At 39.2% G+C, this 16,731-nt stretch overlaps 1 protein-coding gene across 2 annotated transcripts in view; it reads right to left on the bottom strand.

Moving 5' to 3' along the window:
• PLOD2 (procollagen-lysine,2-oxoglutarate 5-dioxygenase 2) overlaps positions 1 to 16,731 on the bottom strand; it is a 140,743-nt gene that overhangs the window by 81,274 nt on the left and 42,738 nt on the right. For both annotated transcript variants that reach the window (XM_066599346.1, XM_066599356.1), the window contains exons 2-3: positions 5,324 to 5,415; positions 4,308 to 4,444 (exon numbers count right to left, since the gene is read on the bottom strand). In XM_066599346.1, coding sequence (XP_066455443.1) covers positions 4,308 to 4,444; positions 5,324 to 5,415 — 229 coding nt within the window. The remainder of the gene's footprint in view (positions 1 to 4,307; positions 4,445 to 5,323; positions 5,416 to 16,731) is intronic.

The raw sequence follows: 16,731 nt of genomic DNA, 5'->3' as shown, positions 1-16,731 counted from the left end.
CAAGGGTCATTAGACTACAGTGGTAGATCTATATGTGTTGATTCACTGTACAGAAGCAAAAATTCCATATCCATTATAATGGTGCACAATTCTTCCAGCATCCCCAATGATGGATGGTGGAAGCTGTAAGTTTTCGACTGCTCCAAGAATCTGACCTTTAAAAGAATGACTTGGTTATCCTGCTGCCCGACAGGAAAATCTCGACCATACGGAGCTTCTTTAGTTGTCATCTCTAACACTAAACAGCTGTGGTCAACTTGAAACATTATACTCTTCCAGACCCCAGCATTTATCATTACATTAGAGGATATTCCAATGCCAATGAGAATAATTTTAAATATTAGTTAAAAACCTCCCTCCAAGCTTTCCTTTTTACACTTTGCACAAAGCTGTCTAATATATCCAGAACACATTTTGTGTAGTATTGAGAACTATTCAGATTATGAAAATATAAGTTATCTCACACTCCAAAGTGTAGGTTTGCATTCACTTTAATCTATACAAAGTGTCATCTGGACTTAGTTTATGTTAAAATTGTACTGGCATCAGAAAAGACATCTGTTTAGAGAAGGCTTTCCAAAGATTAATCTAACTGGTGGGACATAAAACAAGAAAATCATATTCAATATTTCAGCAAAAGAAAGTGTCTGACAGTCTACAGATTACATTTGGAGAGGTGTATATATAGAAGGAATGCAGTGGGAGCTGAGTAGTTTGAGGCTTCCTTCACAAAAAAACCCCAAAACATGCAGTTTTCTATTGAATTTCTCAATGTCAGGTAGGTAAAACGCAGGGGGAAAAAAATATACTTTTCCTTAACTCTATTTTTAGAGAATTCTCGCAGACGGCAGTGATGACTATGCATTGCAGGACTGTGAAAAAATTAATTTACGGACTGAAATTAACATCCTGATTAGGGATGAGCGAGTATACTCGCTAAAGCACTACTCGTTCGAGTCAGCTGCGGCGGCTCCCGAATCTTCAGGGACGAGCAGGGAGATACTCGTCTAAAGCACATTACTCGAGCGAGTAGTGCCTTAGCGAGTATACTCACTCATCCCTAATCCTGATGCATTATTGACATTCTTACATATAACTTTAGGTGGGGAGTCTAGTTACGCAAAATACTTAAAGGGGCTGTCTGGGAGTTTGAGAAATTAAACTAAGGACAGGAAATGTTATAAAATAAAGGCCAACATCACACACCTGGTTAAGTCTGCTACCTCTCCAAAATCATGCAGTGGGAATATGTTGTACTTCCTTCCGACTGCTGCAGCCAATCACTGTTCTCATTAGTGATGCTGGTATGTAAAAAATCTTGTTACTTGTATAGCGCCAACTTATTGTACCTACTAAGGCCAATGATTGGGTCCAGCAACCAAGTGTATATACAGCAAGTCACCTTTGCAGGATAATAAAGAATGGTAGGGACCACTAGAACATCAATCTCCAACACTGAACGGTTGAGTAATGGCTGTAGGTTTCTTAGTTTATTTTATAACATTTTCTGCCCTTAGAAGGCTTGTCTGTGACTTTTAGAAAATTGCTTGAATCAATTTAATAACTGAATCAATTACATGGAATGTCCAGCCTCTTTAATTATAGAAAAAAGGATAATTTACAAACCGCTGATCAAAGAATGTCAAGTCTTATTTCATATAGCGTTAGAGAGCCTCTATGGCGTGCGTGATACAAGCACCAAGCAAACATTTTTCAGGTACTTTCTGTAGTTTTTCCCACTGATAAACTTTATTTACTTTTACGGCACATATCAGTATATGGCATCTCTAACAAATGAGTCAAATATTCAGAGAATGTACCGTCATCTACTCAAAATAAAACTAAACTTGCCATTTGCAGATGGGGTTATTCAGAGGATTGTGAGCATATAGATTAAGATAAATTGAAAAAGGAGAATAATTTAGAGCTATACGTTTAAAATTGTCCTTTTGCAATAATTGTTAGCAGTAGCTATTTAGGAATTTCATGTGAACTAGAAAAAAGGCAGAGCTAACACTAAGGGTCCTATAACACAGAATTGTCGGGTGCTTCAGCACCCAACAGATGTCTTAGCAATAATCGTGCCTGTGCTTTCACACAGGCGTAAGTATCGCTCAGTGAATAGTGGTTGGTATCTGAAAATGATCTTTGGCCCGCCTGCCTCCATTTACGGTAAACAGGCAGTCGTTCATAGATGAAGGATGGCCTGTCTACACAGCCTGGTCTGTGTCCATTTTTATGCCTGCAGAAACAGCAAGACATACGCATTATTGTTCGTCGTTCAGTTGCTCTGAGCATTTACACTGAATAATCAGTCTCCAGATTTCCGCAATCCAGCAAGAATCTGAATGACGATCAGGCTGTATGAAAGGACCCTAATGGGTTGTTTGTTAACATGTTTCAAGAAATGTTTCAAAAAAATAAGTGTACGCTCTTTGAGTTCTATGGTTTTACATTTCAGGATATAAATAAATAAATAAATAAATAAATAAACAAACAAACAAACATCTGGTCCTTAGAAGCTTTTAAAACTTAGGTTAATACAACTTCAGATGAACAGCAGCACAAAACAAAATTACACTGTCATTATTTAACAAAAACTAGGTCAAATGCAGAAGTAGCATGAAAAATTAAGTACACCTTTACTGCTTCCAAAGGAATTAAAAGAGTAAGTAGCAGACAGGTTCTGCTAATCAAAGGCCCTTGATTAACTTATCAGCAAATGTGACCACCTCTATAAAAAGCAGAAATTGTGGCAGTTTGCTGGTCTGGAGCACTCAGACATCTGCTAAAACAATTCCAAGGAGGAAAGAAACCAGCAGTGATCTTAGAGAAGTAACTGTTGCAGCAAAGGGTTTTAAGGCCATTTCCAAACAATTTGAAGTCCATTATTCTACAGTAAGAAAGATTATTTACAAGTGGGAAATATTCAAGACAATTGACAATCCTCCCAGGAGCGGATCTTCCACCAAATTCCCCCTGAGGTCGGACCATGCAATGCTCAGAGGAATTGCAAAAGAAAAGAAAACAAAACAAACAAAAAAAAAAAACACACACATCAAGACCGCAGGGGATTTGCAATGCTGGATTGCAGTGACAGAGAAGTGGCAAGTACTGATCCTGTTATTTTTGAATGGTTGGTGTTATAAGGGGAATCTTGTCCAGTAACTGGACAACCCATCTAAATGGCATTCATACAGGTCAATTTAGGCTATATAGGAATGGATGATCATTTATACAATTGCTTGTCAACAACATATTTTTAGTTTACTTAAAGTAATTTGCTTGTTATACAATTCCTATCCTCTTTACATGGGACACTGATGTGGGAAACAAACATTTATACAAACATTCATGCTTGATTATCAGCCTGTTAAATTGGGACTTCAAGCCCAAATTCAATTATTTGAAAGGAGTTTCCTAAATGAAGGAAAACCCCTGTCAACCGCAGTCATTGGCTGCTACAGCTAGTTTATAGACAGGCTCAGCACGCACATACTGATGTCATAGGAAGACCAGAGGATGAATGGGTAAGCAGGAAGAGGCAAGTAACTGCTCATTTGTTAGCTTACAAAATGGGGGACCTGGTGACAGGGGTTTCCTTTAATGCAGACAACACTTTTAAAGTAGGTTTATGAGACTTTAACATGGTTCCTTTCTTTCAGAAGTAGTGTTCTTCTTGTCCACGAGGTGAGTCACCCATTGCAGCTTACTCCATTCAAGTGATGTGGGCTGGGCTGTAACAACAGTGAAGTGGTGCTGCCATGTTTTTTTAACCCCCTGCATCCGCTTTGAAAATTAAACATCTATTTACATGAACATGTGTTTAATCACAGAACACATGATTTCTAAAAGCAAAATCAACTACACCAATGTGGTCAATGAGTGGGAAATACATTTTAGAAAAAAAAAAAAAAGGAAGATTTGCCTTCTTATTTTTTGTGTTTTGTTAAACTATCCATCACCCATCAAGTTGCTCCTTACATGAGGTTGACCTACCAGGATCCCTAGTGTAAGATTACATGGTTCTTTCCAATTAGCTTACGATTAAATAAAATTCTTGTTCTTTGTATAGCGCCAACTTATTCCACACTTTCAGGTAATTTATTTATTACCCCCCACCAGGCGATTAAGACACTAAGTGTATGTGTATAATTAGCCATTTACAAAGCTCCAAACCAGGGGGTTGTAAGAAATTATGAATCCAATATATGCGATTACCATCCAAGCTGAGTCTGAACAACTTCCAAGGGGATTTTCAATGTAAAGATTTTCAATGTGAAGTTATTTCACACTAAAATGGTTACCTGTCTGTGAAAAGAACAATGACATCTTCTTGGTTAGTAAGAGACTCCAAAGCCTCTTTTAAAAGACGGACTTTCTGACCGCCACCTATTGAATTTCCTACATCTCCTCCTTTCCAGTCTAAACCTTTGCCAAGAACCTAAAAGGGAGATAAGAAACATATGTATTATGCATTGTGGACATTATGAATCTCATGACTATATTTATGATTCAAAGCCAAAACACTTATTAAAACCACATTTTAAATACACATCACAAAAAGTACAATTGCAGACAAAGACTGCAAGGTAGAGCATGTGTTCTCAACCAAACGTAACACATTCTTAAAATAAATTGGAACAGCTACTTTACTAAGATTCAACAGGATTTACTTTGAGACCACTTAAAAATCAAAATAAAGTTCCTTTCCCATTTTGAAATAAAACTAAGCATTTTTGGTCTTCCAGAACTAAAACCATGTTATGAGCTTAAGACCTAGGACACGACTACTGAAAAAGTTCTCTCTACAGAACAGAAATTGTCAGATTATTGTCCAGAGTGAAAATTGTAGAATTTCAGGTTTCTTTTTATTTAAATTTAGATAGGTACATTAACAAGAAAAAAAAAACAAAAAAAACCCAAACATTTAAAAATGTTTTACATAAATAATTGATTTAAACAAAACAGTAGATCATTTACTGATTATACATCTCCTTTAATAAATCTATATCTTCACTGCTTAATAGCTAAAATGCAGACACATAAGAAGGGACAGCACAATGTGGAATGATGCAATCTATTACTTAGCTTATTCACATCATAGGAGCTATTATTTATAAATGCCCTACAAAGTATTTTTTAAATAAAACCACAAAAATCTGCAAATCTAAGGTTAGAAAGATCCATGGAAACACTGAGTCATATAAAACATATCACTGAATAATACTTAGGAGGGCGATATTAAGTTCTCAATATAAAAAAAAAATTATTCACATGTACTAACAAGGAAAAAAGTGTCCAAGTAAAATATATACTGTACCTTCACCGTGTATTTAAAGTGCTTAGCAGATTGCATAAAACGATGATATCCATCTGTTTCTCGTGTTGCAACAGTAAACACCAATAATTTATCTAAAAATAAAAAGAAAAAACATTTCTGTTAAAAACATACAAAATACAACAAACAAAAGATAAAATGAACATACATAGCCATTTTAGGAACAGGCATATACTTTATGCTACCAATAAATAGAAATTTTAATAACATTCATTCTAGAAAGCATTACCCAGCCCGCTCTGAGGAAACATTGCAAAAGTAAAAAAAAAATAAAATAAAATTACAGAAGACGTACAAGAAAACAAATTTGAAAAGTTAAAAAATACATTTCAAAATTTTGATGACACACCTTATTTTTGTCTAATGTGGGCCCAATAGGTTGCCAGAGGATATTATGTATGCATTCGCCTTTGTATTACCCCTTTCTTCCCCCCAAAAATTTTGAATTAATATTTTTTCCCCTCTAGTGAGATTAATCTGTATGAATACAGACACTGATATGAAACAGGGAACGTTAGAAGATCTAGTCTTAACAAGTGCTATACAAACACTAAGCTTTGTGTATTAAAAATGTCCAAGGTTACAATTACAAATGCATTTTGTGGTGGTTTGTTTAGGCAAGCATGAACAGATACAAAAAATAAGACAAACAAGATTTTCTTTTTACGTGTTCTGTCTTTAGAACGAATTCCTGGCTTTCAAAAAATGGCATGTGACATCCATCCACCAACAGAAAAAGAGGGGAAAAAGTTGGGAAAAAATTGTAAAGCAATGGGTATTTCATTCAAATTCTATGCTGTATGAAATTAGCCATTTGACCAGTGTAAAAATACTTAAGCACTGAACTCATTTGATCATAAGCAGCCCACCCGAAGTAGTCTAAAGCTTGGAAGGTTTCCTGGAACTTGAGGGTTCCACGTAGAATCTTAGGAATATAGTCAGCATTTTCGTGACCATGTGTGGAAAGTTCACATCCCACGAGTTCATACACGTGGTTAGGAAGCAGATGAGCCCTCGAATGCCTGAACTGTATTAGAGTTCGGTGACAGGTGTCTTCGTAGAGGAATTGAGACATGCCATAACACTTGTATAATGAATATTCAAACTCCCAAACCCTGAAAAAAATACCTAAAAAGGTTCTAATAATCAACATTCTATAAATGTTGAGAATGATACATGCCACGTCATTCTATAATATAAATGTATGAAAGCACACAAGTGTATGTGATGGTGCCTATATCCAAAATGTATATTGCAAAAACCCACAGTGACCAAGATAAACCTTTATTTTTAGGCAAATTATAGGTTGACGTATTTATTTTAATTACTTTTTTAAATAAGAATCTATCAATTATAGCTAAACATACTCTTAAAGGATTTCCTTAAGACTATAGAACAGCAATCTGGATTTTATATTCATCTCAAAATTATAGAGTATACGAAAGCAGAATGTACAAAAACAAAGTCGTACAGCGCATTTCCATATTACATATTTTAAAGGGCATGTCCATAGATTTTCTATATTGGAAATCTGCCACATAATCCACGTCAGAAATCTGTAGTTGAGTCATGGATTTGCATTTGCAACTGCCATGTAATCGTACACCAATTAGCTCCATTCAATCGCCGAGCATAGAACTCAATGCACATTTCTCATAGGATTCCACATCAAGGAGTTACGCATCAATTTCAAATCTGCGCAAGGTTTAAAAAAAACAAAAAAAACCCAACTGCAAATCTATAGCCTAAATTCCCATCAAATAAATAGGACATAGGTCTTCCCCTTTCCCCCTCAGTGGCTCTCTGCCTCTCTCCTCCCCTCCGGCTGTTTGCAATGGGAGGGGGCAGGATGGGGGTGGAGCTAATCTCCACCCTATCCCTCCCATTGCTGTCTACAGACAAGATGCGGGGAGAGGGCAGGAGCTTAGCTCCGCCTCCTCCCATTGCAAACAGGCAGAGGGGAGGAGGAAGGCAGAGAGCCGGCGAGGAGGTAGGAAGGGGGAAGACCGCTCAGATGGTAGTGTATATCGGCCGGCTGTGAAAACAGCAGCTAATATTCGCTCCTGTGAATAAGCCCTAAGCATGTACAACTCAGACTAGGTTGATATTAGCACTAGTTTTCTCCAATATTTGTCTCCTATAACTGAGGCAATATAAATGAAAATTTTAAAAAATGTTCCATGTAAAAGTTCGTTCCACTCCAAAAAAAAATGTTCATCTATACACATAAATTTAAATCAACTGTGTTGTAGGTTGTCCGTATTGCGTTCATAAACAATATGCATTTGATACTGACAGAAAATACTCCCATGTGAATCAGTCCTTAGTCTGTTAGGTTATAGTCAGATGGTTCATATCTGCAGTGGCAAAATCCACACCATTTGCATTGCAAAGTGTGAAATCCACAGAAAAAAATGAAATGCTGTGAAGTTAAATTCCACAGCATGTCAATTCCGCAAGGAGTTATTTCCTAAGCCACGTGAATGCAATTTGTTAGGATTTCATACACAAGGCTTGCATTGTGAATGCTGCATTTACAACGTGTATGAACACACCTAGGGTATGTTCACTGGCAGTAGATGTGTTGTAGAAATTTCAGTGACTGAAAAATCCGTCCAATTCATCTGAACAAAGCAATTACTAAAGGAAAAGGGGTTAAAAAAGTTTTTGAAACAAATATGCCGAATGTGAAATTGCACCATGAGCCTTAAAGGACCCCTAAAATTCCACAAAAAAGCAAAAACGTCACAGTAAATTTTTACTATATCACAAGTTTATAGAGTGCCTGCAGGGTACTAGGAAATCATAAAAACTAAATGGCTCACGGATGCTGGTCAATTCATATGCAACATGCTGCAAGGAAAACTTTACTACAACTTTACATTAACCCTTTCCAATCCACTGTCTGACGTCAGAAGACATTCTGATTAAAGGCTGTACAGCTTCCGATGTCGGAAGACGTCCGTCAGGGTATTCTTACTTTATATTACTGGCTGCTCTGTTGTCTGGGGCCTCTCTAGCATGTCCCATACCGCAGTACTGGCTCTAGCCAGCAGACGGCGCCAATGTATAATGGCAGAAAGAGAAAGCCCCCTAGTAAACCCTGAATACAAAATTGGATTACAAAGGGTTAAAATAAATATCAAAATTTAGTTTAAATTTATGGGAGCACCATGGGGAGTCCGTGCTGCGGTGTTCATACAGCTTCAATTTATTTATTTCTTAATGGCCACAAACGTCATTGGTCAGACAAGGAAGACTACTTCTAAATCGACATTCATAACTTGCGTAGCATTTCACATATAGGAGGAAGTGATTGAAACAGGTCAAGAAAAAAATGCAATTACTAATTGGAATTCAAGTTTTGATGTGAAATTTAGTGTCCTAGCCAGTAGTGAAACAATGTAGGTTTAGCATAATCATATCTAAATTGTTTTTGCAATAGTGAGGGGTTAATGTGTGCTATAAGGATGCAATAAATGTGAAACAATGCAGTACCATTAGCAGTTACTGCTGCATTCATTTTACTTTTCATCTTTAGCCCCATGGAAACTTACCAGATCATCATCTTGGAAAAAAGAACTTTGCCAAAAATCTTTAAAATAACAAATGTTCATTTGAAGAAAGTCAACACTTAGAAGTTAATAAAAGATTTTAAGTAAATATGTCAAACCACAATGTACTGTCGCCCTGGAACATTCGGAAACTTGAAAAATAAAATCAATCTTAATTTTAATACTTGTGTTCATCATTTCATCCAAATTAGGTCAGCAGCATTTACTGAAATGGAAAGGAATTTTACGAGAACCATGAACATAAAATTAGATTAAAAGGGATTATTTGCACAGCAGAGGCATGTGCAAGGAACCTGTGTGGCAGTGCCCCAAGGAGGCCGGTCTCTCTACTATGAAGTAGCCTCAGTGCGATGTCATACTGATTGCATCACGTTCCATATGTACAAAAGTGCTTCTAGAGAAGAACACAGTATTTCTATACATACCAACATCTGATGAAGCAAACCATGAGTTCTTTTTTGTATAGCAGATAGTTTTAAAACTTTTTTTTAAATTGTAAGAGGCAAATAGAGGTAGAATAGAGGTCCCCTGCACATCTATGGGAGTACTGTTATGGGGTATGAGTGCTCATGGTAGAAGCATAAATAACTATTCCGCAATTGCCATTAATATCATAGACATATATTTATAGGGGTTGGCTGGTTAAAAACAAACTTTTAAAATTAGATTCAAATGACTGAAAATAATATAAAATGGTACTAGCCTGTCCTCAGCCCTGGCAGATATAGCTCTGCGGCTCCGCAATTATCTCGGCCTCTGTTAATAGCGAAAGTCAGGTGACCGCTGCTTGCCAATCAGAGACTGTGGTGTCACCTTTCTGAACACTGGGGATCATGGTGCTCAGGAGTGAAGCACCGATTCCAGGAGAATGAGTAGTAATGTAATGCTTCAATTGGCAGGCAGCAGTCATCTGATTTCCGCTGCCAACAGAGACCAAGAGAATCATGGGGCTGCAATGCTAAATTGCCGGGACTGAGGACAGGAAAGTACTCCCCCCCCCCTTCTAATTTTTTTTTTTCAGTCATTTGGATCTGATAATACAAGGTTTCATTCGACAGGACAATCCACTTTAACAGAGATCTCTCATAGGGGCACAGGATATCGAGTACAGGGAAAAAAAAAAACACATGCAAGCTTGGACTAAAACGGGATGACTCTCGCACACATTTGGACCTAAATGCATAGCCCCACTAACCATGATGATCCTATGATGCTCGTAAGTCAAGTCGGGACACTCATCCATATAACGGCCACATACATATGGTCATAATATGCTCATGTGTCACTGGCCTAAACCAAAGGTTTTATAGACTTGTGGCACAAAATTTTCAGTTTACTACACTAACGAAGTATCTGTATGCCCAGTCGAGACAGACTGACTTTTTTGGCACCTCTCTTGGTAGCTAGCAAAAGTCCAACAGTTATCCAAGCTACATTCTTCTTTAATATGCCTTACAAATGTTTTTTTTTTTTAAATCACAAAATAAAATAGAAGTATAATTCCATGAGAATGTAAAAGCAATAGTGGATAGATTTCCATGAGGTCACCAGCATTCATTACCTTGTTGGAGATAAATTCTAGCCAATGTATTACAGACCAGTAGCAACCAGTCTATAGCTGACTGGCAGTTATAAAATCACATAAAACAACTATTGGAAAATGTTGAGGATTGTAGTTTTGCAAGAGCTGGAGATCTTCAGGGTCGAGATCCTTACACCATGACCCATACCATATTGGTTATTCACTGGTCAACATTTGGAAAAATTGGTAGTATCTGAGAAGCTATACAAGTTTGAAGTTTACATTCCATACACATTAAAGGGGTTGTCCGCCAATTTTTTCAAGTATTGCTGCAAATGTGTTAAAATAACAAATGCAGCCTCTTAGCTAACGATCTAGCCCTGCAGCCCCATGGTCCTCATGGCTTTTCTTTAAGAATGGATACCATCTCATTACTGCAGTCAGAGGCTGCAGTGGTCATGAACGGTTCTCTTGGTATCACCGCTCAGATGCTGGGAACCATGATTAATGTTGCTAGTTGTGATCAGTGATCGGGAATTTTTTTTTTTTTTTTTTAATCGATAAAGAAATCGGCTATCTAATGAAGGGAGAGGGAGAGAAAGTGCTTTCAATGAATTTGGTTCAGTGGTTAGCCCTGCTACCTTTCAGTGCTGGGGTCCTTCAAATCTCAGCAAGGACAACATCTGCATGAGCTTTGAAAAACTCCATACTAATATTGTACTTGGTGATAGTTAAACCTAAAATACAAGCAGTGGAAGGCAACAGGGCTTACAACTGAGCCACCCCACTTTTACCTCCAGAAGAGGAAAGTAACAAGAACAAGAGTAAGCACGAAAAAGAGAACATAAAAACTCAATACTGAAGTTGCCCTTGGTCAGATATAAACCTAGACCACCAGCACTGTAAGGCAGCAGACTGAACCACCATGCTTGATTTTCCGGTTTTCTTTTTTGCAGCAAGAGAAGGATAAACACAAAGAGAACATACAAAGTCAATGCATATGTTGTCCTTGGTCAGACTTCAAATGGAACCATAGTTCTTTATGGGAACAGAGTTAATGACTGAGCCACCATGCTTTTTCTTCTCCTCTGGAGGAGGAAAATGCAGGCTACAGTGAAGGAGAAGAAAAAGGAAAAGAGGGATGGAGAGAAGCAGGAGAATAAGAAGATTATCTATTCCTACTCCTCCAGAGAAAGAAGAAATAGGAGAAGGAAAAAAAAAAAAAGCAGCTTCGTGTCTCAGTGGCTAGCACTGTTGCCTTCCCGCGCTTCGGCTCTAGGTTTATGTCCCACTATGGAAAACATCTCAATGTATTTCTCCATCTTCTCCTTCTCTGGAGAATGGGAAAAGAAGAAAGAGGTTTGGTGGCTTCGTTGTTGGCACTGGAGTACAAGGTTCCAAATCTGTCCAAGAGCAACATCTGTATGGGGTTTTTATGTTCTTTCTGTTTACTCGTCTCCTACTCTGAAGGTGAAAGGACAGGTGTGGTAACTCAGTATTTAGCACTAGTGCTTGCAGTGCTAGAGTTCTAGGTTCAAAATCTGTCCATGGACAATATTTGTATGGAGTCCATCAAAGCCAAGCAGATGTTGTACTGAATGGGATATGAACCCAAAGGCAATTTACATGCAAAGATAATTGTTCAAAAGTTTTGAGCGATTGTTTTGCATAAACTGCTAGTGAACAATAATGTCCATTAGCAGCTTTTCACCTTCATTTGCATGTCAATGAGCCTCTTGGTCTGTTCTCTGCATTTAGCTCCTTTGTTCTGCTGTGGGGCTGCAAGCTGAATACAATGTAATCAGCACTCATGTGGAGAATACAGCACCATGGACAGCAAACACAGTATGCAGTCTGTGTTAAAGGAGATGTCCCGCGCCGAAACGGGTTTTTTTTTTTTTCAACCCCCCCCCCGTTCGGCGCGAGACAACCCCGATGCAGGGGTTAAAAAAACCACCCGCACAGCGCTTACCTGAATCCCGGCGGTCCGGCGTCTTCATACTCACCTGCTGAAGATGGCCGCCGGGATCCTCTGTCTTCGTGGACCGCAGCTCTTCTGTGCGGTCCACTGCCGATTCCAGCCTCCTGATTGGCTGGAATCGGCACGTGACGGGGCGGAGCTACACGGAGCCGCTCTCTGGCACGAGCGGCTCCATAGAAGACTGCTGAAGACCCGGACTGCGCAAGCGCGGCTAATTTGGCCATCGGAGGCCAAAAATTAGTCGGCACCATGGAGACGAGGACGCTAGCAACGGAGCAGGTAAGTAAAAAACTTTTTATAACTTCTGTATGGCTCATAATTAATGCACAATGTACATTACAAAGTGCATTATTATGGCCATACAGAAGTGTATAGACCCACTTGCTGCCTCGGGACATCTCCTTTAACTTCTCTCCAGCTGAACAATGGATTTTATGCTCACCTAAAAATTATTGTTCAGCAAAGAGTGAAAGATGGGAGCATTTACACACAACGATTATCGCTCAAACAATGGATTTTGAGCGAATTTTGAGTTATAATAATTGGGTGTAAATGGGCCTTAAGACTCCAGCGCTGTAAGGAAACCGTGCTAACAGCTGAGATACATTCATTGAAGAGGAATCATCATGCTGCATTGGACCCCTTTGGAGGGCAAAATTAGCATACTAAGTTTTTACTCCCATTGACTTTATTGGGAGTTTAAATCGGTCTGTTTCCATTCACAATTTTGTTTTGAAAATATTCCAATAATCACTCAACATGAGGCATGATGATGCCAAGAGAATGGCACCTGATCTCTGAAGCCCCTAATCGGCTGCAACAGTCAGGTGGTATCCATTCCTAAACCAAGACAAGGAGGTCTGAAGGGCTACAGTGCTAGATCGTCAAGGGAGAGGATATGGAAGTACAGTTTTTTTTTTTTTTTTTATTTTAAACACATCTGCAGCGATACTTGCAAAAAAAATACAATTTGTCCAACCATGAGACACTCCCTTTAATTTAGTTATTAAAAAGTACTTCTGCATCTCAAATTATGTTCTGTTTGAAATTTTGAAGTTCTGTGCAATAAAATTCATCCATTACTGTCCTGTGGTTTCTTTGCTCACGAACATTTAGGTCATCATTCCGGGAGGTCTCATGTGGAAAAGATAATTACATTTTCATTGCTGCTAGTTGTGGAAGCAAATAACAGGTCTCAGAGAATAAAAGCCGATGGTAAGGCAGTCAGCTGAGGTGCTATTATTGGAATGTATTGTATAAGTTTTCTTCCAAGAGACATGAAAGAATATTTGACATTAGGGAGTGAGCGGAATAAAAGGCAGCAGCTGCCACTGTATTGGTAGGGAGATCTCTAATGTCAATCTGTGCTTCTGGTCTGTGATATAATCACTTCTACCTTAGAGATAGCTATGTCATTTATATGGTTATGTCCCAAAGGAAAAAAAAAATACTGGGATCTAGTGCTGTTGTCCCACTAGACAATGATCTGCAGCTTTGGGTTTCCCAGCTGCACTCAATACAACCTGCGGGTGTCAGGGCATGCTGGAAGTTATGTTTCTATCATAGCTGGCATATCAAGATTTTAAATTGAGACTAGTGGTGTACATAATGGTAAGGAGTCCTTTTACTTTTGTGCATCACTTTAAGGGGTTGTCCAGTTACATTTTGACGTAACGCTCTTTTTAAGTGTACCTTGAGATATACACTCTGTTCAAAAAACAAAAAAAAAGCACCTAGGAGGAAGAGTTGTCATTTTGCTGTAAAACTAAGCATGCAGTTACATCTCAGGCACATATGCCAATGATTAGCGTTGCGGCGTGATTAGATGAATGGTCTTGCCATCTGGGGCCCTAAAAGCAGTTCCGCCCCTGGCCTATAAAAAGGCTCTTAGAGGCTACCTGTGTGCAGTGGACTACTATTTCCACTTGTGAAGAGCTTGTTGACCACTAGACAATTCTACGACAAAATCAAAGAGATTTCGCTCAGTTAAAAGAGTCTGAGAGGGGGAATATTATTGGAAAGTGGAAAACTGATAGTTCCATTAATGAATTGTCTGCCATCTGGACCGTTCTGACCAAATCGTTAAGAGGGGTTGGAACAAGTAGCTGGATAAGAGCAGGACACTCGACAGACCTTCAGTAGAGAAGATTAGCCGAGTCGCTCCAACGGTTTTGTTGGCTGACATCCAGAGACAGGTGATATCCACCTACTCCCTTTGCAATGGGGTCATGAACAATGAAACCGGACTGCTCTGCAATGGAACCGGGTTGTCTTCAGCATGAAAAACAGGTTTAGTTTAGCACATGTCTGTGTTTGGAGGCCTGGGGGTGAGTGCCTCAATCCTGCCTTTGCTGTGGAGTGGCACACTTCCCCCATTGCTGGTGTGATGGTCTGGGAGGCCGCCGCATACAACAGTCGGTCACCCCTAGTAGTGGTACGAGGGACAATGACAGCTCAGTGATATGTTCAGGACATCCTGCAGCCACATGTGTTCCTCTCATGGCGGCTTCAAAGAGGCATTTTATAGCAGGATAAGGTTCAGTTACACACAGCAAGGATGTCACAGGAATGTCTCCACAACATTGACTGGGCCATGGAAGTATGTCAGTCACCAGATTTATCACGAATAGAACAAGTATGGGACCATCTGGGACACCAACCTAGGAGTTTGCACAATCTCAGGTTACAGCATATGTATCACATCATGCATCAAAGCTATAGGCAGCCCTTCATGTGTTCAGTTTTCCACAATCAATTAGCCTTTGGCTCCGATATCATAATCACTTACTTATATTAATGTTACAATCACACAATCTTTCATTCAATTCCGACAACTCCTTCTAGATACCTGATTTTCTTTTTACAATGAGTAATATTGTTGAATATTCATTTTGTTTCATTATTGTTGAGTTCCACCACCTGATCTCATGATCCAGTTCTCCTATGTGGCGTTTCTTCTGCTGATATGCTGTTTCCTACTAAGTACATAGCTTCTGGACACTGCTTTAAGTGATGTGTCATTGATGACATATTCAGAGGAGTATCATCAGATCTTCTAAAGCTTTGTTTTCAGTGACAAACAACGATGCATGCACTGCCATTAAACTCGATCACTGAGAATGGAGCTTCAGAAGATCTGGCCATTCTCCTCTGAAGACGTTATCGATGACGCACCATTCAGAGTAATGGCAGGAATCCATGTACGCCGAAGTGAAATGGCATGTCAGCAGAAGAACCATCATATAGGAAAACTGGATCATGTGATTGGGTGGCGTAATTGACTATAGGTTATTGAGACAAACATGTATATTCAACAGTATTATATCTCCAAGTGCACATTAGAGGGGCATCCTGTTACAATGTAACCGGACTGTCAGGGAAAGAGTGGGGACCCCGACAGATTCTGCCCTTATTGCAGATTCATCACAGATAGACTACTCCGAGCGCTCTTACCGCTATAACCGCTTGTCATGGCAGGGCCTCGAGTGATCACTCTAGCAGAGTTGGAAGCTCAGCGTCATTAGACTACAGGTGGATTTGTGTCCAGCTTGATCAGGCTTCTGGATGCATGCAAAACAAAGCTCAAATCACCCCTGATCGGTCCAACGTCTCCAGCTGTTTACAATATACACACTCACAGCCACCACCAGCTTTAATCACAGGGAAAGCTGGAACCAGGACTAGGAATTATGAACACACTCTTCCGAATTATGGTTCGTTTTAAAATGGACAAGGCTTGACTAATAAAATTCTGAAAAAAGACTTGCAGTGCACAATAGACAGTATTTCAAATAAAACAAAGATAAAATAAAGAAAGGTATCAGATTTGGACTATTTAACCCAAGGTTCTGTTCGTGCGAAGTCACTGAAGCAATCGGGAAAGTCTTACGCTATAGCGTATCTCCGAAGTCTGACAATAGGGGTTCGTTCAGCCCCAAGTTATAAAGGAATCCCCAGAGTACAGCTACCCCCCTCCCTTCCCCCGTCCCCTTTGAGGTCATTTAGAGAGGGGTGGGTGGATGCATACAACCTCTGAAAAACCATAAATTCCCCATTCTGGCTATATTTTCACAGAAGATCCTCAGATCGGAAATATATGGCCGGCATGTTTCTGGTCATGATTTTATCTATTCAGCGATAAAAAGCATGACACGTAAATTAAAACCAGGTATGCGGATACACCATTTGGGAGTGATTCAAGGCCCGTACCGCAATATGTATAGATGCGATTCATTTAGCTGGCCCGCCCAATTTGAAAATATAATTCATAAATCGGGCTAGGACCTTCGCACGACTAATTCTTATTAAGAGG

Source organism: Eleutherodactylus coqui, chromosome 1 (assembly GCF_035609145.1).
Source record: "Eleutherodactylus coqui strain aEleCoq1 chromosome 1, aEleCoq1.hap1, whole genome shotgun sequence".
Classification (NCBI taxonomy): domain Eukaryota; kingdom Metazoa; phylum Chordata; class Amphibia; order Anura; family Eleutherodactylidae; genus Eleutherodactylus; species Eleutherodactylus coqui.
The sequence above is the reverse complement of the archived record's forward strand: the minus strand, read 5'-3'. Positions and strand labels throughout refer to the sequence as shown.